Source organism: Epinephelus fuscoguttatus, linkage group LG23 (genome assembly GCF_011397635.1).
Source record: "Epinephelus fuscoguttatus linkage group LG23, E.fuscoguttatus.final_Chr_v1".
Lineage (NCBI taxonomy): Eukaryota > Metazoa > Chordata > Actinopteri > Perciformes > Serranidae > Epinephelus > Epinephelus fuscoguttatus.
The window spans coordinates 24,042,063-24,068,074 of NC_064774.1; the positions used below are offsets into that span (position 1 = coordinate 24,042,063).

At 41.0% G+C, this 26,012-nt stretch overlaps 1 protein-coding gene and 1 pseudogene across 7 annotated transcripts in view; both read right to left on the reverse strand.

Annotated features, from left to right (window-relative positions):
- LOC125883542 (ADAMTS-like protein 1) overlaps positions 1 to 26,012 on the reverse strand; it is a 122,414-nt gene that overhangs the window by 50,088 nt on the left and 46,314 nt on the right. For all 7 annotated transcript variants that reach the window (XR_007448571.1, XM_049567882.1, XM_049567883.1 and 4 more), the window contains one exon: positions 24,451 to 24,567. Coding sequence is in view for 6 of the 7 variants with exons in the window: in XM_049567882.1 (XP_049423839.1) it covers positions 24,451 to 24,567 (117 nt within the window). In the remaining variant the exon portion in view is untranslated. The remainder of the gene's footprint in view (positions 1 to 24,450; positions 24,568 to 26,012) is intronic.
- LOC125884523 (U2 spliceosomal RNA) lies at positions 14,044 to 14,153 on the reverse strand (annotated as a pseudogene).

Consider the following 26,012-nt stretch of genomic DNA (forward strand, 5'->3'; position numbering starts at 1 on the left):
TTGCTGAATGAATGTGTTTGTACATCCTCTATCTCCCAGTCCTGTGAAACTGAACAGAAGACATCACCGCTCCATCTGGGGCCGTTCACATTTGACATGCGTCCTGGCCTTGTCATCCCTTTCCTCCCTAAACTCCTTCCTGTCTGAGTGACTAATTTGTTTTGGTTTCCTCATGCATTTCAAAATAAATCACTCTAAAGTTGGTATGCCCTTGAACTGCGCTTCTATCTGGTGACATAATGCTGCAAGTCAGTGGCGGCAGCAATTAGAACATAAGGGACTTGTAATCAGTAAATATAAATATCAGTAATTAACAGCTTGCTTCATTTTATCTGATGCTAAAATGCCAAGGGTTAATTTATCGCTTGTGGACATTGTGTTCTTTCCAGATCAAAAACATCTGGGGAACAATAGAGACGTTAATATTCACCTTTTAGAGACTGAATTTTTTGAATGTCCTGCTCTTACAGCACCAGGGATTCTGCTGATCTTGACAGGGACTAAAACTTGTCACAGCTTAAAGCTCTTGAGTAGGCAGCACTTTTGATTGGTGGGGTAATGATTGAATAGTTCAGCCACTGTGACGGCAATCAAAGTTTGGATTATGACCAAACCTGTCCTCTTAACAGCTCTTAACGGGTTACGACAGGTCTCTGGCTCGTTGGAACATTACTTTACGTTTTTCTTTGTTAAGAAGTTTGATAACTTAATCCCCCGCTTAAAAGGATGACCACGTTTGCTTTGCTCCAAGGTATTAAGAGGTAGTTTCTGTGACTTTTGATGAGTACAAACCTTGGACGGCTTGTTCAGGAGGCTGTCTGGGAAATTATGAACTATGATGAAGAAATATTGCAGCCGTTTGCAGTAATCAACGCTGTGAAACCAAAGATTTTTGGCTGCAATAGGCTCCATCAGGATTGCAGAACTATAAATATGACATCCACGGTCATGTCAGGATCCATACAGTTACTAGGAGGAAGGAGAAAATGGAAAGGATGCAAGTGCAAAAAATGCGAATGAAATGGAAAACCTAGATAAATATTTCAAAACATGGAAAATGTTGTAATTACCTACTTGAAGCAAACAGCTAATTAAGTAAAAATGACAACACCAAGAGACACAGAACCAACATCCTGACTAATTACTGCATTCATGTCATGAGAGTTCAAGGAAAATGAACTTCAAAGCTGTAAAACAGGTCTTCTTGAACTGGAGACATGAAACAGGCACACTCGTTAACCTCTTTCATAATTGCAAAACGAGACACAACAGTTCAACAGCAATTTTTCGGGCAGAGACACCAAGCAGCAACTCCAAATAAAAAAGGCACCTGGTTTGTCTCAGCAGCTTATTATTCACGATGTGAGAAAGTGGAGTATTTACACTCAAAGAGAGTTGAAGCTTTTGTAGCCACAAAAAGACGTGTCTGATCTCCTGTATGTGCTACACGCAGCTAAGGTTTCAGTTTTTAACCCTGAAATTGAGTCACATCGGTAACATGTGTTTTTCATTTGTTTCAAAATGTATTGTGTGTTGTCTTTGGCTCTGGGACGATCAGAGAAAGTGATAGTAATATGATAAAGGTGGTCAAAGGAGGCTTTAACCCTTGGAGCGTCCTCTGAAATCTGACATTTTTCACTGGGTTAAATAATGATGCAATAACGAGGAGAGCAAAGGGGCGTGTGTACCTCAGTTCCTTGTTATGACCTGTGCCTGACCTACAAATATGGAAACAATTAAAGCAAAATAGATGACACCTCCAGCACATTGTTCCAAGTCCCTTTGAGGAACACAGAAATTCACTGAATCTTTTACATGCATGCTATTAGGTTTTCAGCAAAACACTGCTCAAGCAATTACTCATTTTCAGATGAAGGCTTGTTTCAAGCTGAAACATGTTGGCTTTTATCATCATTGTTCTAATATGAACTAGGCAGTTTAAAGTGTCTCCGCTCCTTGTTGCTGATTGTCCTGATCTCTTGGGTTCAAACAAAAATGTCCACAATTTTAAAGCCTGAGGTTTAGGGATGTCAGCGGTTAAACATTAATTGGTTAATTGCAAAAAATATTTTTGACTGGTTACACGTCGGTCTGTAGGTTAACTTTGACACTCTTCAGTTTACTGCACTGCACACCACCTGGGTCAAGTGGTAGCTAGCTAGCGGTGGTGCTCATTTTGCGATTACCACTGGTAATGCTGTCCTGACCCAACAGGACCCCAGCAAACCTCCGGTCTCCCCAAGTGAGCAAATCCCGTTTTAGCATTGTTAACTATGTTATCACTGTTAGCAGTGTCAGCATGGCTAGTGGTGCTAACATAATTAACATTGCTAAAGTGGTTTTACGAGTCAAAATAAAGCCGCCCTCTCACTCCAGTTACCTGGGAAAGGAAAGAAGGGTGGCCACCATGTTTCCGCAGCACCACCACCTGACCACCGGCGCAACTAACTAGCTCCATCCTGACCCAGGTGGTGTGCAGCGCAGAGCAGCCAAAGCTAGCTAACCAGTGGAGACTGAAGGTCAGGCAGCAGGCACCATGTTTCGTCATGTTAACAAGGCTGTCTGTCTGTCTGTCAGTGAGGCAAACAGAAAAAATAATAAAAGGCAAATCATTTATAACACAAACCTATAATGTTTCTTTTTAAAAATGTGTAGAACAGATTTGGATTTACAGAAAAAAACTAAAAAAAAAATTCTGCACAAATTGCAACAACACACAACTACTCAAAGAAATAGCTTTTGTGAATGTCTGAGTAAAGATTCAACACAGAAAAATGGCTGCAAAACGCACATTTCCTACACTGTATATGGCACTGAAGTTACACATGTACACACACATTTCAGTTACAAATTTGACCCTCATTTTGGCTATAAAAGCAGGACCAAAAAAACTAACCAGTGATAAAATATGGGCACAAATTTTACTTAAAATTTAAATTCATCTTATAGGGCTAAAAATTTAAAATCTTTAAAAAATCACAGGTTTACAAAGATTGAAACCAGAGGCTCTGGTATTGTCTCTAAACACCACTTCACAAGTGCAAAATCTTTTTGACCCTTACAGGATTGAGACATGACATAAGTTCTTATGCAATACACCTCTCTGTCCATAACTTGCCATGGTGCTGGGAGTGCTGACAGCTCTTTCAAGCAGCCACACTTCAACACATTGACTGGGCTTTGTCCTGCAGCACCCACATTTTGAGAGAGGAAACAATCCATCAGTCTGCCACGGTGCAGCTCTGCAATCAAGCATTCCTCACCCATATGTTTCTGTAATCAGCTGAGAAAGACGTAGAAGATGCAACCAAACTGAGAAACGCCACATGGAGGATGATGTCATTTATCCATTAGGATGTGTGAAGTTAGACGAATATATCATGAGGTGATCATCATTTCATTTGGCTTACTTCAGCGCTCTTTGTTGGCACAGAAAGAAAAAAAAGAGAATGACAGACAGATACTGAATGACATCCTGAACATGAGTGAGGAACAAAGAGTGGAAAAAGAGCACATATAGTGAGTCATTGGAACCATACACACTTCCATTTCATCTGCATTTTCTCTCTTTTGAAGACTGTCACTCCATCAAGTCTTCTTTTCTCTTTCCATCCGTCTTGTGTAAAATTTACTGGATAGCGTTTCAGCTGAGCCTGTCGAGACCCATTGAGCAGATCCCAGAACTACATGGAAAAGAGCACTCACACGCCTGCCGTCCTGCCCTTCTTTTCCAAAACCACTGGCATATCAAATACAAGGCGCTCACTAGTAGGTCAACAAGGAAATATGGCCCACGGGACACATATTATGGTTTTTCACCAAAGCCTCAAGATAAACATGACTCAAAAAAATACCCATCTTTCCCTCCAAATTTCCCCTCAAACTCCTGCCCGACAGTGAAGAGGAGCTTTAAAGCTACTATTTGCCATGGGAAAAAACCCCCAGGACATTTGGGCTGTTGTACCAACGCAATGCCAAGTTTGGGGAAACTCAGAATCCAAGAAGTTTCACCACAAGATAATAGCAAATAAAAATTGCTGACATCACCTCTCTGTATGTAACCAGAGGCGAAACAGGAGTGGAGGACCAATGGTGCCAACTGAATGCTGTAGTGAGAACTGTGTCGATTATCATTGTAGATTACTTTGTGATTATTTTAACTGTATTAACATCGTTAGTGTGATGTTATACCTGTTGGTGGTGTTTAGAGCAACTATAATGTTGTTGGGAAAACCCCCACTCTCTGAGTCTCAATGTCTGAGTGACTCACTGACATTGAGTGACTTGTGTTTTTTTTAGACCGCCACTTTACTGTTTCGGTGCACTCTCACCCTACTCATTCCACTGTTTTTGGCCGCAGTGGGCAGCTGTATTCAGCAAGAAATGCTCGCAACACTTAATGCTACATGCCCAGCACTTAAAAGTCTAGTATGTAGGATTACTGAAACTGAAACTTTCTCCTTGTGTCAAAAGTGAGGCCAATGCAAAAACACTAATGACCCTATCTAGAGCCAGTTTTTGGTTTGTCCACTCTGGTCTACTGTACTGAAACAAAATGGCAGACTCCGTGGACCATAGTGGACCAAGAGGACCACAGATGTATCAAGAGAACTGGATACAGAGTCGGAGGCAGGTCCCTATTCATTCCTAAAAAGACCCCAAAAGTTTGTCTTTGGTGCATAAAGGTACCTAGGTTTTAAGCTCTGCTACCACATCATGGGACCTGTAGTGCAGGTGCACCAGAGACTTCCTGTTTAGCTCTCCACTGACTTGTATGGGTATAAAATGATTTAATCCTGCAGCTCTGCAAGACTTTTGAAATGTTATCAGACCAAATGGATCAAATCCTGATTCAATGCTAAAAAAAATATGTCCACTGATTTACAGATGCCTCTTTCAGAATGTACGTCTATAGGTTCAAGTCATTTTGGACCCCTTGGCAATATGTGACGGACTTGGAAGTTGTAACTGTCAAATTGGCTTTGAAGACCGGTGCTGTTCCTGGGGGCTTAAAGAGGACCCACTCCGTATGCAGATATAAACGGCTCATTCTAAGGAAACAAAAATACATTGTTTCTTGTTTTCAGGTCATTATACACAAAAACCCCACAGTATTCCATTTCTGCCAAAATATCCCCCTAAATCCCACACACTGGACCTTTACCGGTTGACAGACAAAGTTAGCTACTAGCTGGTGAATATAATGGAACATTTCGCAGCTACAGAGCTACATGTTTCCCTCAGGAGTTGGGGGAGACCAAAAACAGAGCTAAAAAAAAGTGCAAATTGGAATCAGGCGGCCGTAAACATGACTCCAAATCAGTGATAATGTTGCTCTATCTGGTGGATGCGTCAAGACTTTGTAACAAGTTCACCAAATCCACTCAAAAGTTGATAACATGTCATTGCAGTGTTCACAGCTTGTTTCTGCTGCCCCCAAGTGCCCAAAAAGTCTGTTAAATCTGCTGTTTAGTGAGGAGTTTTATGATGTGGCCAACTTGAAGGTTATATACAGCACATAAAACTAAAAACTGACCATGTCTTGAAGTCTGTGGGCAGTGATTGCACAGGGAAATATTAAATTATCCATGATATGGAGTTATAGGATTTGTGCAATGATGATAGGTTGCTGCTTGTTATGGGAGCATGTATCTGAGGGTATTGTGGGTAATTTGTTTGTGGGTGTAAGAGAGAGAGAGTTACAGAGACAGAGAGAGAAGATGAATAAGAAAGAGCTGAGAGCTGTGTGCATCTGTATGCAATATCTAGACTGTGCACATCAGCATGCCAAGTAATACATCATTTCCTTAAATACACTCTGAGAAAAGTTTATATTGCAAAAGTCACGCCTTGGGCTATGTTCCTTTACAGTTCTGTTGAAATGTGGAAATCACATCTAGTCTCTCTTTCACAGTTTACAAAACAAAACTGCCAAAGCGCACGCTTGTGAAAAGAAACCTCATGTGTCCTCCTTAAAGGTTAATGTGGAGCCAAAGCTTGCCCAGGTGATGGAGAGGGAGAGGAAACATTTGGATGCATGACTGAAGAGTAACCGCACAGGAAGAGAGCTGTAATGGATCAGTGCACCCCCATCCCATCCCGCTCCCACATAAAAACCCCTCTACCCTGTTTTCACAGGAGCTTTTGGGCTTACAGCTGTCTAAATATGCTACCGTAGCAAACTCTCTACTAGTGAGGTGTTTGCAGTGTTGTACAGGCAGTGGCTGCTCAGACAATAAAACTAAACAGCAGGAAAGGAGAGAAAAGAAAAAGAAAATCCATGAACATGCGGTCATAGTAACACCCAGCACTACTTTTTCTATCGTGACTTCTAATTGGAACTATTGTCAGTGGTTCCTTGTTTATTTCAAAGTCCAAGAACGAATAAGAAAAGGGACAGAAACAGGGAAAATGCTCTGCTGCTGCATGTATCTGTAAAATGAGACGTGCAAATTTATTATGAGTGACAGCATTGTAATAAAAAAAGAGAAAGCAGGCACCAACTTCTCTACACCTGAAATATTTTCTTGTTGAAGCCTTTACAGCTCAAGAGCAGCATCTTGTGTCTGAGAGACAAAACTACAAGTCCCTTTATTTGCAAGGATACTCAACAGGTTGTTATGGGTTGTTACTTGTGCCCAAAGTATATAGTTAGTATGATAAGGAAAAATGCCACAACATATGTGATACCCTGAGGAAGACCTTTTAGGTCAAAACGCATCGTTGATCAGAAGAAGAAGAAGAAAAAGAAGAAGAGTATATACTTTATTAATCCCTGAGGACAAATTCATTTTTTTCCCCTCTCTGTTTGTCAAATACACACAAGTCCGAAATACATACACATGCACAAATAGGACCTATACATGCATTAAATGGCACCTTTCCAGCTACCGGTCCATAATCCATATTTGGTCCAGACAGGAACTTGAGCCAGCGACCCTCTGGTTCCCAGCCCAAGTCCTTATGGATTGAGCTACTGCTGCCCTAAATCATGAATTAATAAAGGGTTTTTAACTTCAGTGCTTTGGATGCTTTTCATATTGCCAACACCACCATGGACCTCCATTACTCGTAAACTGGACAGTCATTGTGTTTTATTCTTATGCCACCACTTGCCTTATCCTTGAAGAGGCACCTGATTTTTTACTTTAACATGACCGAGTTTCTTGACCCAGTGCTCCCTGTTTGTCTACACGCCACAACATTTATCCTGATCGTTCTAAAGTCTTGAAATCTGGTACACACATACTTTGGGCAAGAGTACACAGGGTGTCTACAGGTATCAGACAGTTGAATTTAATGCTTTTTAAGGCCCGTTCAAGATTCCTTTTAACCAAATTTAGGGCAGATATTTGGACAAATCATGTTTTACTTATTTAAGCATTGCAGGTAAGCATTGCAGGAAGTAGCATATATGTGGTTTTGTGCAGAAGGAAGTGTTATGTAGGAATATGGTTATTAGAGTAAGTTAAGTCAATCTACATTTTGCCAATGTGAGTACAAGTATGAAGTAAAATGACAGTATTATAGTTTTGTTTTTTGTTTTTTTTTATTTGTAACATTAGAAATGTGGATTTTACATAGAAAGGCTTCACTCATTTTCACAAAATGAAATTGGATTAAATGTTTGTTTTGTTTGTTTCTTTTTTTAATTGGGGAAAAATGCTAACATTGATATGAATAATGAATATAATTATGATCTCTTCCTATTTTACACCTCATGGATGGGAATCGAGAAACAGTTCTTGTTGAGAACCGCTTTGAAATTGTCCAATCTACTGGAATCTTATGGTTCTGAGTTTATCAGTTTCTTTTATGAATCAGCATGTTTTTCTGACAGTTGCATACTGCAACAATGACGTCAAACTCATCCGTCTAAGGTGCTGTAAACTTGCAACAAGAAGGAGTCATGTTGGAGAGGAAGAAACAGTCCAAAGTGTGGACAAAGATGACAACGGTGCTGCTTGTAACGTCTGTAAAATGATCATTTCAAGTATGAGTGGAAACACCAGCAGTATGCTGAAACATCTTTCTATGCAACATGAGGTTTAAGTCCAGGAATACTATGTATTTGACACTCTGCACACGAGTGCTACTGCTTCACAACCAAACATGCTGTCCGTTACAGAGGGTCCTATGGTAATACTGATGCTGTAAACCTGCATGGGCGTACTTTTTTTCCCCACACAGAAAATTGATCAGGACTAATAGAATCCATAAGGGATCGGGCAGATGAGCAGAATCAAAAATGTCACTCATCAATAGAATCGTATCAATTCCCATCCCTATCTTTCATGTTCAGGTCAGGTACCAAATACTTGATCAAGTTTCTTGTAGATTCTGAAATACAAGAATGTTTTTTATCATACCATATTTAGTCTTTGACCACATGGAACTATTGTTTTTTTTTCCAAAGATACAATGGACTATGTAAAGAACAATACAGTAGTCCCATGTGCCCTAAGACTAGATACAGTATGATAAGAAAAACTCACTTTTCAGCCAAAAGGTTTGACCACCAATTTTGAAAATGTCTTCACATTTGTGCTGAGGCAAGCCCAGAGAACACTTCCACCAAAGGAAATTCAATTAGCAGCACAGACCAATAAATATTCATTATTAATATATTGCAGGAGCTGGGTTTCTAGAAAAACTCTCGCGAAAAGAGCACAAATCTCAGGGCTCTGAATATCAGTTTCAATTCCCACTTGCATTGGACTCATACACACACACACACACACACTCACACAGAGTCCATGGGAGGTGCACCGACAGAAGGATGAGGCTGGTCTGGAGTGTTTGGGGTGGTCTGAGCCCTCTCGAGTGTGGCAGAGGTTTACATAAACCCATAGCTTCTGGCATCAGACACAAAATAAGGGGGTGTTAAAATAAATCCTCTCTCCCACCCATAGACCGCGCTGACATATCCATACATCACACATGCATGTACACATTTTAAATCATTAGCAGGTACGGCAAAGGCAAACACTTTCCTCCTGTTTTGCTATCGTCATCAAATTTTCACAAACATAGATGTAAGGACATACACAAACAAGCTGTGAAAAGAAAAGCAGTTAGCGGGGCCCCTGAGTGCTTGTGTATGCGTTTGAGTGTGTGGGCCAGACAGGAGCCACAGTCTGAACTCATCTAGGAGGGCTTCACTCTTCACCTCCCTCTAATTGGTGTCTATTGCAGCGTACCGCCATGCAATTGAGGGCAAAACAGCGCCAGGCCTTAAAACCTCTCGCTCGTCCCCACCTCCACCTCCCACCCATCACTCCATCATCTATGGCAACCTAGTGAGAGATGGAGTAGAAGAGCAGCTCCTCTACAGTACCTCATCCCCCTATCATTATCCCAGTGAGGTCATTGAAAAAAGCTGATTGTGAGAAATGCTGCTCGTTTGCTTGCGGTTCAACCTGTAAAACCCAAGGCGCCACAAATCATAACCTAACTGTATACAGTACATTCTTCACTTTGGAAATAAAACTGTGCTTAATATTTGAGGGGTCAGTAGGAATGAGCTGAAAAAGATGTTTCTCCTTTTTTTTTTTTTTAAAGTGATTTTTTTCATCTCTAAGTGAATAGAGATGAGCTCTTGTTGCTATATTAATGATTTCTTCAGTGATCAAGTGATTGATGGCTTTATATTGTTACCACAGACATTCACATTTGGCTCCACAGCGATGCGAAGATTAATATCATAAATCATGGACAGACTATCTTCACAGACACACCGTATAACAACACGATGCAGACGTTTCATCGGGGGACAACGCAACACGAATAGTTGTCTTTAGTCAACTAACACCCTGGCTCCCGGCCCGAGGCCTCCAGGCAATGTTATCATCGCGAGACCTTCACCGGGCTCATAAATCTGGAAGCTTCAATGCTCCGCTGGGTCACCTTTCATTGTGATTTGGGTCGGGGTTCAGAAAAAAAAAAGCTGGGGAAAAGGAATCTGGGAAGTTTGCACGCATGTTGTGGGAGGATGCTCATCCTTTAAAGCACCAGATGCTGGTCGATACAGGACTTAAGATAGGTGCTTTCTTTTTTTTGTAAAAGATGCATATCTATCTCTACTTTTGACTCCTCAATAGATCTCAAATGTCTGCTGTTTGATTGAAAAAGAAAAACAGAACATAACAAGCAAAGGTATGGTGAAACTTAGCCCAAAGCTCAGAGTTTTACCATTTCATAAAGCTGTTTGGGGAAAAAAACACACGCACATGCTTAAATCCTGATCCCTTAAAATCGCTTTGGCATCACACATGGGCTTTTATGACTTTTGCTGTGCTTAAAATATCAGCTTCTCCAAATACAGTGTCCGGTGCGTGCATCTGGGAAGCATCTTTGGAATTAATACCACGCTGCTGCCGGATGGATAGAAAAGGCCCCGTGTCTCGAAGCCTCCGTGGTTTCTACGCTCATGTTCGACTCAGAGAACGGGCCGTGCTCACAATCAACCCGGGAGCATTTGCAAACCTCATGCATCAGCACTCAGAAGCAAGACCAATTAAGCCGCAACCACAGCGGAGTTTGTTGTACAACGGAGAGGGTAACATACATCTGTGGGAGACCACAAGGCCATGTCATCTAAAACAAGCTGCCTCTGTTTATATGAGAATGTTTATAATAAAGGCATATTGCTGATTAAGAGACACTGAATATCCTTCATACGCATCATGTGCATTCATCATCTGCTGGGAATTGTGCCACTGTGCAGGTCATCATTAACTAAAACTTTCCTTTGGATGCTTTGACTTTGTTTGGCAGAGGTCTTTGTGTACTTTGAAATTTGTTAGAACATCTGTATTTTGTAATCAAACAACACAAACTCTGGTTGAAGGGTAACTTTGATTTGACCTGGATCCTATTTTCACATATTTTTGTATCTAAGTGACAAATGGAGACAACAGTTTTTGAGAGAGAAGCAAAACAGGCTGCAATGTAACGTTAACAGGCATCTGTGCATTGTTAATGTACCGCCATTAAAAGTTTTTGCCAGATAGTTATTTTAAGTGTCTGACAACTTACAGAGAGGATCCCCACAAATAGAAACCTTTTGGTAAAACAGCAAGATCCTTTTTGTTTAACCAGAAACAGCCCTGACATTGTCTTCGCCAAACCCACCAGACTCCATTTAAATAAACACAAATTTTGTCATCGTAAAACACACTTCATTCTAAGTCGATAAAAACAAACAGACAAATAAAAAAAGCCTCACAAAAACTGTCCTCTTTGTCTCCTCACTGTTCCAGTAATCCCCAGCTCTGGTTTGGTTGAAAGAAACCCTTACCCATGGAAATATTCTGGCTCTATACATGCTAAAATTAGTGTTAATTTAAATGGAGTCTGGTAAAACAAAAATAATCCCTCTCTATAAAAAAGCTCTATCTTTGTAGGGATCCTTTCAATAATGTTTTCAGAAACGTCTGTTGACAATCTGAGTCTGTCAGTAGCAAAAACAAGCACTTTTAGTGGATGTAAATTGATGGTGCACAAATGCCCCAATAGTTTACACTGCAGCTTGTTTTGCTGCTGCCTGACTCAGCACTCTCCCTCTCTCAATATTGGGCCTATTTCAAAAATTTTTCCCACTGGTCACTTAGACATAATGGAATAAATAGGGTCCAGGCTGGAAAAATACCTAAGTTACCCTTTAATTAGCCGTAAATCACATCTCCTTTAACATCGTTTCAATAGGCCTTCATTTGCACTTGTGGTAAAGCCAACTTGTATTTGGCTAACCCACCAGAAGAATTTTTTTTCAGACATTTGTTCGATAAAAACATGTAAAATCCACTGATACCTCCACATTAAAACTGTTTCATAACATTTCTCCAGAGGTCTCACTCATCTACAGACAAGCAAGATGTGAGAGAGTCTCAATCTTTAAAAAAAAATTTAAAAAAAAAGCTACCAGTGATGCAGAGTTAAGCACCAGCCAAGGACCATAAAATTCTTCAAGAATACCATGCTTTATGCCCTGCAGAAGATTAGTGTGTGTGAGTGTGTGTGAACATGAGACAACATGAGAGTGAATCAGAGACTCACATGAATCTTTACCCTCAACCTAAAGAGATCCTTAAATTACACTAATTTGAAGTCAAAGGCTTACCTCCGTGTTGTATAAAGATTTGGTGTAAGTATGCCTTCTTGTGTTGCAAGCGCTGTTCACTTTTCAGCTTGGAAGAGTGTCAGGGTCATTTTTCAATTTTGTGGTTTGTGAACAGATTATACTTTCTCTCCCAGGGCTCCCTGAGAGCGAAAACTGTCTGTGAGTGTGTGCAGAAGGGTGTGAGCTTGCATGTGTGTGCCTTTGTGGGCCCGCTGTTAGTCTGCACACACACACACACACACACACACACACACACACACACACACATACACATCATGGTCTTGATTTTCTCATGTTTACGCTCAGAGTATTACACCAGTTTGCAGTGATGGGTTCTCAGCATGCACCAGAGAGGAGACCACCACGTTCTCACTGTGCGGATCAAAACCTTCTTTCAATAGGCTGTAAGTCCTGCGCAACCAGAGATGTCGAGTTAAGCGCCGGACTATAAAGGTCTTAAAGTCTTTCAAGAATACACAACTTACAGACAGACAAGCTGCACTGCTTTATGTCCTGCAGAAGAACAAGGTTTAAATTACTTTTTGGAAACAAAGCGTTTGCTGTCATCCAAAACGACTTTTACTGAAAAGCTGAAAAAATGCCTCGTTGGACAAATGTTGAAAACGTAGAGCCTTTTTATGAATCTGCTGCTTGACTGTGACATCTCAGGCTGAGTCGCTGCAATGTGGGTTGTATCTAACGTAACAAAAATATAAATTACAAGCATGATGGGACCACAAAATCTATTATGTAGTTATAATAATCCTCTCGTTTTTGCTACAATGGGATAATGTTTCGGATAGCGTGTGAGAGGCATCGAGAAGTAGTGAGAGGGAACTTTATTTTCTAAGATGATGCTGTTTTGAGTTATTTTCCCACATAAATCATTTGGTGTTACACACTATCCTTGCATAACTGCTGAACTTCACAAATGTATTCGTTATTGATTAATTTGTGGATCATTTTGTCAAGGAATTGTTTGGCCTATGAAATGTAAAAACCCCTATTCTGGCTTCCATGAGCCTAAAGTGATGCCTTTAAAATGGCTTATCTTGTCTAACCTAGAGTTCAAAACCTAAAGATATTTAATGCTACTATCATATATGCCAAAAAAAATGCAGCAAATCCACACATCTGACAAGTTAGAACCTGCAAATGTTTGTCATTTTTGCTTAAAAATGGCCTAAACAAATAGTTGCAGGTATTTTCCTTTCAATCAATTAACTTATTAGAGGAAATCATTGCAGTTCTCAAGGAAATATGTGCCATCTTTGGTTTTACATCTTTCTTAAAGGTCCATAGCATAGGATTTAGGGGGATCTACTGGCAGAAATTGAATAAAATATTTATAACTATGTTTTCATTAGCGTATTTACACTTGAAACTAGAACTGTTGTGTTTTCATTACCTTAGAATGAGCCACTGGAATCTAAAAAAGGAGCAAGTCCTCTTAAATGGAGTCTGCCATGTTGTTCTACGGTAGCCCAGAATGGACAAAGCAAACACTGGCTCTAAATAAAGCCCAGGAACAGTGCCAGGCTTTGAAGCCAAATTTACATAGTGGTCATAGTGACCCCATGATGCCATTGGGTCCAGAAAGACTTTTTCCCATAGACTTACATTGTGAATGAGGCTGTGTAAATCAGCGGATACATTTTTCTGAATGTCACAACCTCCACGAAATTATTTGTTTCACTATCAGGCTTTGATCCATTTGGTCCAATAACATTTTGTGGTGGGAGTCTAGAACAGCTGCACGATTAAATGATTTTAGCCCCATCCAAGTTAGTGTAGCACTAAAGCAGAAGTTAGTTGCTTGGCCACCTAAAGTTTCTAGCACACTTGCTCTATGGGCCCCACAGTGCCGAACATCCGAAGTAATTTCATACCATGAAAATTGAGCTTTTTTGGCTTCATGCACCACTGAGTCATTGGAATTTAATATTTGGTCCCCGGGTAGGGGACGTATCAGATATTAAACTGATAAGAACAGATACTACACTTGATCTTAGCCAAAAGGCCGAGAAGCGATGATATAACTTTAAATGAGGCAGTTTGAGTGTTGGTGGTATTAATGTCCCTCAAAGAGAGGAAGAACTGCACAAAACACCACTACATAAGTTACTAGGATCCTCAGTCAGGGCTATGACAGTTGACTGACACAGACTCTTTCAGGGATCAAATCTAAGACCTATAAATTGCAACTCCTCCTTCCAGTAAACCACCCAGCTGTACTGGATAAACTGTAACAAGCCAATACTACAGAGAGCAAACCAGTTCATGGCTTTCCAGATAGGAAAACTGGGAGATGTGTATGTTTGTTCTGCTACTGTGCTGTACATGCCCAACCACGACCGCACAGAACCATTAGAGCCCACATCAAAGGCAGGGATACGTTTTGGGTTGCACCTTGCCGAATGCTGAACCTAAACTCTGCTTCGCATGGGTGGCAGGGATCCTTCAGCAACAGATTTTTACTGCTGTAACTCTGGATAACACTGTTGCTTACACTGGATACTGGCTACATATTGCACGCTGCCTGAGCCAAGTGCCCAAGATGAACACTTCAGCTTACATTGGAGTGCCACTGAAGTTATTAAAGTTTACAACTGCTACCTTGAAGTTAGTCTGTTTATTTCATGTAGAACCACAAGGTGAAAAACAACTTGTACTGGACATATTCTTGTTCTTTTGAAGCAACATCTTTGTTGACTTTTTTATAAACAGCTCCAAGTCCAAGAGTTTGGGTGGGGGACTCCCACCCAGAACAAGAACATGTTCGATTGAGATGTTTGGCTGCAATATTCTGCAGCAAAATTTAATTTCTTCTATGTCTCTTATTCAACCAGTATGAAACCACATTCATGGCCTCGACTGATCTTGCCCACGTGCCCAAACACACACACACAGCACCAAAAAAATAAATAAAAGGCTAACTAGTAACAATCGCCACTTGGAGGCAATTAGTACATACAGTGCCAAAACCCAGAGCGAAGACATCCAAAAATTCCTGGATGAAACTTTTTGGCATCAACCCATCCCCATTGTACAAGTGTGTCTCTGTTTGTGTCTGTGCTTGCCTGCGTAAATGCATCGCTGAGCATGGAGTAGAATACAAACATCTGCAACAGGGAGTGAAATGTAAACAATTAGAAATCAATCACTTGCCCAGAAAATGTGTGCGTGCCTTCACACGCCGAGGAGGAGCAGATACTGCAGGAGGTGAGGAGAGAAGAGTGCTAGGATGATGGGGGAGAGGAAAGGGAGGGGGTTTCACCCATTAATCAAAGACATAGTTTTGAATGCTGTGCATGTGTGAGGGGACATGCGATAGTGTTGAATTCTAAAGGCACAGAAATCACATATGGATTCCCGTATTGCACAGTGCATGTACATGGCAGCATGCAAATACAAACAACTATGGGATTACATGAGGGTACGCTGTGCAAGAGCCTCTCCAGACGGGAGTGTGTGCACAACGGTAGCCAGCAACAGACATACTACTGGCTGCATGCATTCACACACACCCACATTTGTTATGTGGGTACTGTGGTGAGGTCTTGTCCCTGGTGGTATTACCTCAGCAGCACAACTCCAGTACCCACAGCGCACTGGTGTGACACCACATCAAGCAAGGGGGGAGATATTCGATGTGGCACTGCGAGGGCCAAGGCTTTACTGAACACATATGTTGATGGAACAAACACAGGGGTGAGAGAAAGATCCCCAGTCCAAAGCCACGTGGCTTTACACCACATTCACCAGCACTCAGCACTTTCTTCAAGAGCACTGGGACCGAGCCTCCAAACAGCGCTCGCATGTGCCAAACACCAGTCAGCCCAGCCAAAGCGCACAAGTCAGCGAGGCGAATGTCTCCTGATTCACTGCTCGCCTGTTCAGTCCTTTCTTTTTCTTGTCTTAAATGCACGATGGACATCGTTTCTAGTGAAGAAAAGGGTTGTCCTGGCCTGTCTCGCGAGCTAATTTCAATGGAGTCAGGGTATCTTTCAGATAGCTGGCTATGCAGAAACAAACACTGGCATTCATGGCTAACTGGCGTCACGAAAGCAGTTATTAACTCACTGTTTGGACCCGAGGTTTTCCAATCCAACTACAGCATGATCGGCTTCGCATACAGGCAGTGTTTCTAATAAACAACCCAGTCAATCGCATGCAATGAGGACAGATCCAAAGAATTTGATTTCTCTAAAGAAAACAACTCTGAAAATGAATAAATATGAGCAAAAACAATGATTTCACAAAATGGTGATGGGACACATTGTACTTTTTATCACCAGCATGTCAGTGAATGACAGCATGTCAGTGAATGCTCCTCTGCTCTCCTATCAGTGTTCCTGCGTGTAATGTATTGATTAGTTATATGTCAATGAAAAGAGCACCCTATCAATATCTGCACAAGGTTTTCCACATTTCACAATTTTTCACCTCTCACTATCTGTGCATCAAAGTTCAAAGGGAGAATAATGACGCAATTTTTTTTGTTGAATTTTGAAGAAGGAACGGATTTTTTTATGGATCTGATCACTTGAAATAACCTGAGCACTTCCATGTCAAGGGAATAGTTTGACATTTTGGGAATACGCGTCCTTGCTTTCTTGGAGAGAATTATATGAGAAGATTGATACCACACTCTCTTTATGGTAAATATGTAGCTACAGCTGGCAGCCAATTAGCCTAGCTTAGCTACAAGTCACCTTTTTACGCAGGGGGTTATGGGCCTTCCTTGAGTCTGCGCTGGTTGCCAGGCCAATAGGTTGGCATCAATCTTCTCATCCAACCCCTCAACAAGATAGCGAATGGGCAAATTTCCCAAAATGTCAAACTGTTTTTTTAAATAACCTGTGGTGACTTTTTTTTGTAAAAAAAAAAAAAAAAAAACACCAAAAACTTGTTAATATTACATTTATGTTAAAACTTTGTCACTTCTCTAAAGCCAAGTTCAGACCAAACATTTGCAATGAGATGAGTTGAAACAGGTGACTACTCGCTCTGGCCGCTCTGCAACGTTCTAAAAATCTGCCAGTTCAGAAAAATGCAACTAGATGAGATGGTGTATCATCGCTATGCAACAACTCTCCTATTTCCATTCTGTTTTCCAGCTTTTCAAGCTTATTTTGAGGCTGAATATAATTTGTAACTTCTTCAAATATGAATGAGGATAGTGACAGTGTTAAGCACATACAGCTAGCAGCCGCCGCACCCGCCTTCCGACACCAGCACACCATGAGGACGGAAGCAAGCGAACATGGCAGCTGTGGCCATTTTGATTTGACCATTGGACTTCACTACAAGCCGAATGGCTGATGAAAACAAGTGATGTGCTTTTGTTCTAAAATCAGCCTCTGGCAATTTGACCAGCTGAGTTGCAGATGACACCATCAGCCAGCTTGAGTCGAGCTCCGACAGATCAGTTCACATCACTGCAACTTTTCTCTGCAACGTTCTAAAACGGTTTTGTCTCATCATCTTTGGTCTAAACTGGGCTTTAAACAGAATAAATGTGTTGTGTGCATTACCTTCCTCTTAAAACCTTTTCAGGGCATATTATTTTTTGGAAGAATTCAAACCCAAGTCTGTGGAAGAATGTAAAACCAAGGGCAGGACTGTACGCATGCATGTGCATCATTGTCCATGTGCAGAACAGAGAACCACTCTTTCAAACTTTGCTCTATGGCACTACTAGTGGTCAAAACCTCTGCATGGTACCTTAAGGGCCCTGAGGTCAAGAGGGCGTGAGATTGAAACAAACTTTTTATATTAGGTAAGATTATTTTTTTGGGCATCAAGCTCTTTAGCAGAAATGTTTTGATATTTTTTGTGTTACAGCAACGGTAAATATCTTTTGTTCTTTCAACACTGGGTTGTGTTGTTAACTTGCTAACTGTCTGACTAGTGTCTTGAATCCGTCCTGTCAGTCTTCCAGTTTCCAGTTTTTAATGACGAATACAGACAAGCGCCACCTGCTAGTATGGAGAGTTATTTTCTCTCAGGCAGACACAGAACGTATGTGCTAGTTGGCTGTTGTCTGTCGCCTTTATGATGTGTTCAAGTGCAACTTTTTGGCCGAGACACAGGTGACATGAGGCAATGCAACAGTTGGCCTTCGTCGGCACTAGTTCTTTGATGTTGGTTTGGTGTGTTTGGGCCGTAAGGCAATAAAACTTATGGCTAAAAGTAGGCCACTTTTACGACATTAAAAGCTCAGAAATCCCCTAAAGCTTTAAGTTGAAGTGGTGTTAACACCAGGGGGCACAGCACATAGTGGAAAAAAACTTGAGCCTACACATCCTCTCAGCCTGCTAAAACTAACATGCCCATCCTTTTAATGAAGACAAATGAAGTGTTTAATTGTGCAAAACTGTTGCCCTTTCCACCTGGCGCTACACGCAAAACACAGCTGCCAAGACGGCGTGCAGCTGAGCATTGGGCCTCTCTTTCTATGAGCTGCTGCTGCCCCGGCCACTGAGTGCTTCCCCCTGTTTGCCACCCTGACTGGCCCTTGGCCCCGCTCGCCCAACCTCAATTACTCCGCACCCTGACACCCTGCCAAAAGGCGGAACCGTCTCGGCACTTGTTCACCCTGAAGGTTTTGAAAAAAGGAAAAAAAAAATGCTCCAGACTGTTACTGCCTGAGGTGCAATTGAGCATGTAAAAACATTAAGGCCCGACTTGCTTGGCATGTGATGAAGTGAGAGAGGCAGAGGGCAGCGAGGAGGACACGTCTAACAAAACATCTAACATCTCGCAGAAAGACGAGAGGGAGAAAAGGTGAGAAAATAAAACAACAGTGCAAAAGGACATAACCACCATTCCATGAAACATGTGAGGACAGGCAAAGCAGAGGTGTCCTCACTCCAGGCCTGAAGTCAAGTCATTGCTCTAATAACTGTCATTACCAAACACTTAGCTGTTACAACCCATAATATCCTGGCCATTATTGGTGTGGATAACACAAAGTATGACCAAGAGAAGCAATCAGTGCATCCTGACCCTTGGTGTAGTGCAGGGTTGTTAACAGAGCAAAGGAACTAATTACAAGTACTTGTGTGTGTTTGTGTATCCACCTCCTCTACTTTAGGTACATAGGGTTATAGAAATACAAGTAGTAACTACAGATTGGGAGGTAACTAATTACTTAAACAAAAATTGGTTCCTATGTTAAAGGGACAGTTCACTCAAACACACTTTTCCTCTAACCTGTAGTGATATCTATCAATGTAGATATTTTGGTGTAAGCTGCCGAGTGTTGGAGATATCGGCTGACGTCTGCCTTCTCTTTAATATAATGGAACTAGATGGCACTCAGCTTGTGGTACTCAAAGTGCCAAAAAATTACATTTGAAAAACACAACAGCAATGTCTTTTTCTGGAAATCATGACCCGGTTACTCAAGATAATCCACAGACCTTGTCGTGAGCAGCTTCATGTAGGAACTATTTTCTTTCTACCGACCATAACACCACACAGAAGGAGGCACGAATGAGACGCTGTCACAAGCACGGGCCCCTTTTCCATTAGTAGATGAATGCTTTCTCCTGCAAGGTGTAGTTCAGTCGAGAGAAAATAGTTCCTACACGAAACTGCTCACAACAAGGTCTGTGGGTTGAGTTTTTTTAAATGTATTTTTTTTTACCCCTTTGAGCACCACAAGCCAAGTGTCATCTAGTTCCATTATACTGAAGAGAAGGCAGACATCTCTACAGCCAATATCTCCCAACACTCGGCGACTCACACCCATTGACCTTTAAACTCACACTCAATCTGTATTGACAAACAGCACTACAGGTAAGAGGAAACATGTATCTTTGATTTGGGGGTGAACTGTCCCTTTAAAGCTCTACTAATCTTTCTTTTTAATCTAAATTAATCAATGCACAAAGCATACAGGGAGCAGCTTACACACAGTTTGCCAGGTTTGCGCTGCTTCACTATCACACAAATACAACTAGAAGCCGACACATACACACACCCATCCGGTAAATGAAGTATCACCTTTCAGTAACCCACTTTAAAGTTGTCTGTTGACAGGATGATCACATTCGCCGTCTAGACAGCAGCCAGCTGAGGAGAAAACCGTGTGTCTCTCTTTGTATCACTTTTTTTTTTCCAAAGGCTGTGCCTTTCTCTTCTACGCTAACTTCAAATTTCACTTTCTGACAAAGATTAGAAGTTTACAAATCATGTTCTCTGTCCTTTCTCTTTCTCTGTTAATCGCCCTGAGGTTGAGCGGTAGCTGCCACCTGTGCATCACCTTTGGAACAGCAACTTAAATCTCAAGACATCAAGTTTCAAACATTTTAACCTGTAAAGTTTTAGTTTTACAGAGATAAAAAGTTGCAGATCAGTTATCTCCCTGCAGTTAAATAAATCTGACAGAACTTTTTTACACATTTTAAAGCATATTTTACCGGTTTTGAGTTAGCTGATGTTCTCAGAGCTGCTGGAAAACTTCATTCATGGCCAAACAATGAGAGGGAATAGTCGTAGAGAGATTTATGACCGGCTTTTCTGTTTATCTTCACAGTCTTGCTCATTCAGTCAAGTTACAGAGGGGGGAAAAAAAGACTTTCTCAGACTCGGCAGCCAACATTTTAGCCATCAGACCCCCCGCACACTTTGATTCAGGAACCTCTCAACCCAATAAACTAACTTGATATTTGTTTATGAATGCTGACATTGTTGAAGCTCTACAGTACTTGCCATCACACAATAAATATGGGTTAATTTACAAAGGTATGTTAGACCTAAGCTGTTTAAGACAGCTCTATTCCAACGAAGTAGCTTGTGCTGAGGCTGCCAGGAAAAACACTTTCCTTCGGAGAGAACAATTCATCTGTGGCCCTCTTGAGGGATAGGGTAAAGGGTGCTGGGGAGGTCAGTCTTATTGCCCACCGACCGACCCTGGCACACACTCATGAAAGTTAAACTAGAGAAAGCGAATACACTTTGGAGTTTGAGATCTGCCTCCTGGGTTGCTTGCTAATTAAGCTGCGTTTGTCTTGGCTTGGAATCAAGCTTAATATTGAACCAAGATCCAACACAGAACAGCGCTACAGGCGCACAGAGACTGAAAATCGGCTGAGTGCTGAAAGGAATCACAAGTGTGGCTCCTGGGAGTCTGCAGGCTCCTCAGCTGAAGACATGTTGGCATCACACATGTAGCAGGAACCACTTTTTATCTGTCTTGTTGTTCTAATTAATATGAGATAAAACCTGCAGGCTGTCACATCAAATTTAACTGCCCTAAAACTTCCTATAAAACTCTTCCTAGATACTATCTTTATCCATCTTTGCTTCATTTTAATGGCATTAGATTTAAAGGTCAATGGGCAGCTTGCAGTGGTTACATCTTTCTAAGGCTGAAATTAAGTGCATAAGTTTTTCTTTAAAGCTCGACAGTTTCGCCAAATAACTGGTTTAAATAAATAGTTCTACATTTTGAGAAATATGCTTATTAATTTTCGTGTTGAGAGCTAGATGACATGATGGATAGCACACTCATGCCTGTGAATTAAGTGTGGAGCTAGAGCCAGCAGGCAATTAGCTCAGCTTAGCATAAAGATTGGAAGCAGGGGCAAACAGCCAGCCTGGCTCTCTCCAATGTTCCAACACCTCTAAAGTTCATTAATTAAAGAAAGAGTTCAACATTTTCGGGCAGAAAGCAGAAGAACGATACCACTCTCATGTATGTTCTCAAAGGTATACTATGCAGCATTTTCCTTAAACCAATTCATAGACTCATGCATAAGTAACCACTCTCAGTAACATCAAGTGTGTGTTGGTATATATATCTGCAGAGACTAGGGCTGGGCGATATGGCCTTTAAATTATATCAGTTCAATTCAGCTTTATTGTCATTTTGCTACATGTGTGCAGAGCAGAATGACAGAGCGTCTCTCAAGGATCATCATTCTGCGAGGACATTATCACTAAGAACAGACACTAAATGCTAACTAGAATTACCAGCCCCTAGCTCTACGCCTCTGTGCACCTGTCAAGTCTCTCTTACAGTTTACAACCATGTCTGTGAAAACATGCTTCACACACATCTTCACCCCGGCAGCACAGAGGATCTATACAATCAGCACAGTTTGAAGGTGGACACCCAAGATAAGTGTAACCAATTCAGTATCTGACCAAATGTCTCCCCTTCTGTTCCTGAGATATGATGTTGAGGAAAGGCCAGAAGAGTGTTTTTGCGTAATATTGTGATGTCACAGTGAAGTTGACCTTTAACCTTTTGGATATAAAATGTCATCACTTCATTATTATACCCTATTAGACATTTGTGTGAAGTTTTATCATCATTTGCGGAAGAATTCTTGAGTTATAGCCAGTGACATGTTTTGTGAGGTCACACTAACCTTGACCTTTGACTTTTGACCACCAAAATCTAATCAGTTCATCGTTGAGTCCAAGTTAACGTTTGTACCGAATTTGAAAAAAAAAAAAAAAAATCCTTTGAGGTGTTCCTGAAATATCAACGTTCACAAGAATAAGACAGAAAAGGTCACAGTGACCTTGACCTTTGAGCATCTAAGAATTTCATTGTTGAGACCCTGACCTCTGCCTCTATTTTCTTACAGTGCACAGGTGAGGTCCAGAGTTTATAAAAAGGTGGCGACTTTATAAAAAGGTGGCGACCAGCTCCCAGACCGTAATTAACACAAATCCAAGAAGAAGCTATCAAAACAGGTGAAACAGTGCCAGAAAAAAGCAAATATAGCAATGTAAAACCCCAAGTGGACAAAGCTGAGGTTGGCTTTTACTTTCACTTTTGCTGACGCTACCATTTCCAAACAGTAGATTAGCTTATCTTTATGCTAAGCTATACTAACTGTCTTCTAGCTGTAGCTCTTCTCATCCAAGTCTTGGAAAGAAAGCAAATAAGTGAATTTCCCAGGACATCTTATGTGCACCTGTGTGGTGATGGCAAAAATAATGCAACCATACTGACTATAATGAAACCCATAAAGAGCAACTGACGCCTGGATGGCATAAATTCAGTATGTGGGAGTGGACGTATAAATGTCGTTTGTGTGATGTTTGGTTTGAAAACCATTTGCTGATGCAAATTCAAAAATTTGCTTGAGGTCAGTGAATCATAAATCACATCACTGCTTGGTTACAATATGAAATCCAAATGCTGTAAAGATAGTTGTTTGTGGTTTCTAACTAGAGCACTGTAAGCATGTACCACGGCATTTACATTCTTGACTTCTGATAGTTTTTTAATGGTTTTTCCATTAAGTCTGCTTTATGGATATAAAAGAGCATGTAAAAAGCAAAGATGGAACAGAATACTGTCAAATATATGTCACTTTAAGACACTAGGTAGGACAACATGAATATTAGACTTCATAATAAAAAGAGTTTCCCTCCCTGATCCCCTCTTAAAACAGAATATGACCTCTGTCCGCCACTGATCTGTAAGGCTATCCTGCACATGTGAATGTTCAAATGAGCCCTCATGATCCTGCTTTAGAGTGTGATGGTGAGTTCAAGCAGATCATCTGTTTCAAAAGAAATGTCACTATATTTGATCAGTGTTCAAAGAGTGTGAGGGCTGCTGAATATTCTCTATGTTAAGGTCAAAAGGTCATTCACTGAAGCATGGAAGCTTGTGAAACGTGTGTAGTCAGGACTTTTCACCTCTCACCTGACAGAGGAGGTCATATCTGTGGAAAAGTGCATGGAAACCAAAACATGAGAGTTACATAATGTCCTCACAGCAAAAAGAAAAATGCAACTCAAGATATTACTGTTCACAACCCTTTGATCATTTCTAACAGATTCCTCTCAAATTGCGCCAGGACCAATCCCATCACAAAGGAATGATGAGATAGGCGAGCTGGACGTCGATTTCCGTGACAACAGCAGCTCTGCCCTCCCTCCCGCCCAATTAGATAAAACATCTGGGTGAGAGATCGGCTTAAGAAAACTGCTGCGGCCAGGACTCATGTCTCATCAAAAGGTGATGACAGAGTGGGAGTAATGCGAAGCAAAAAAGCCACCCCACCCTACAACGTGTTAAGTGCGTGTGTTTGCATGTGCTGCCCTGTTTCACATCAAGCGAGGTCAGCCCGCCCTCCACTCCCAGTGTCCCACGATCATCATTCACTTACTGAGGTATAATATGGCTGATTTTTCACTCTGGTGTGGTGCATTACATAAACACTCTACAATAGATTTATTGACTGATTTAGTTTTATCTGACTTCTCAATTTATTTCTTATTTAAGTTATAAAAGGAAAAAAGATGGAGATTTGAAATTAAAAGTGTTCAGTGTGTTCTGATCGGGCACTTACTGGGTCCTCTGGTTTCTGGTTGCCATCATGGAGAGGCTCCTCTGCAAGGTGGTCTCGTCGAATCAGAGTGAATTCCCTGATGAACACTGCGTCCCCATCATTGGCCCAAACAGCAAGCTGAAAAACAAACATCCAATCAGAGGTGTCCTGTAGGGTAATACGCCACATTTTGGTCTCCATCGTACAAGATGAGGCCACAATATTCCTGGAGAAAGATCAAGGAGGCAGAGTGATGCAGCCAGAGGAGGCTACGACAGTCTGCAGTCTGCCATTGGAACAGATATAAACACTGTTGCCTTTACATGTGGTTGGACAACACTTCATACAAAGTTGTTCATTTCAAAGAAGCAAGAAAGAGCCTGGAGCCATGTTTGAAATCACGTTATAAAAATCTAACAGTGTGTTTGAACCATGAGATTTGAGCCTTTCTTTCATTCCAGATAAACATATTGTGGAACATGGGCATGTCTTTAAATATACATTCAAAAATTCATATATAACTCTGCTCTATACCCTTTTTTTATACATTTTTTTCAGCATCTTGCAGGTACTCAACAGTTGTCATGAATGCTGGTATTAGCAATTGAGACCAAAACTATATTTTGTACCGGGGCGTAAGCATGTTTATTTCGGCTGTAAAGTTGGGCATTTTAACTTGGCAGTCAATGGGGATTTATGATATTTTGATATTTTGGAGCCAGCCTCAAGTGGCCATACGATGAACTGCAGTTTTTGACGCTTTTGCATTGGCTTCAGTGTGACCCTTGGTGATGCCCTGATTTGACATCTAGCGGCAGCACACCATCAAAAGTTTTGGTTTGATGTGACTGTGCTAGTGCTAATTAGTAAATGTTAGCATGCTAACATGCTTTACTAAGGTGCTGAGCATGGTTAACATTAAATATTGCTGGTGTTAGCATGCCTACATGCTCACCAATAGAGCCTGACAGAGCCACTGCAGAGTGACTTTGTAAGAGAGAATTATTACCTAAAGCTCTTTTTTTTTTTAAATTTAAAGGACTGGGGTTACCGCAGATCCTTAAAAACTCTTAAAAGGCACTGACTTCATTAATCTGAAAATAAGGCTTTATTTGGATTAACATGTCTTAAATCAAGCTTTTAAATGTCTTAGAAATGTTAAGACATGGGAAGTAGGATTATATGAATATTTTTTTCTGACGCATTGTCAAATCAAAATAATATCTTTTTTTTAATAATATCCTGAATGCCTCTTGCATTAACATTACACACGGATAGCGGAACCTATAAAAATCATATTTTGTTTACAGGCACAATGCTAGTTAGCTGTCACCATATCCTGGATGACATAGGGAAGTGTAAACAAGCAAAAAACTGGCAATTTAACCAGGAAGTTTTTCAAACTTGGTACGGTGGTAATCAAGACAGTGGAATTCCACATCCAGAGTAAAAAACAAAAAAATCGCCCAGAAAACTTACCAACAAATGGCAATAATTTTACCAGGTCGGTCCTACCCTGGTGTTGTTTTATGTTACAATAAACATTTGGGCAAAACTGTCCATAACCTCCTGAAATTGATGTT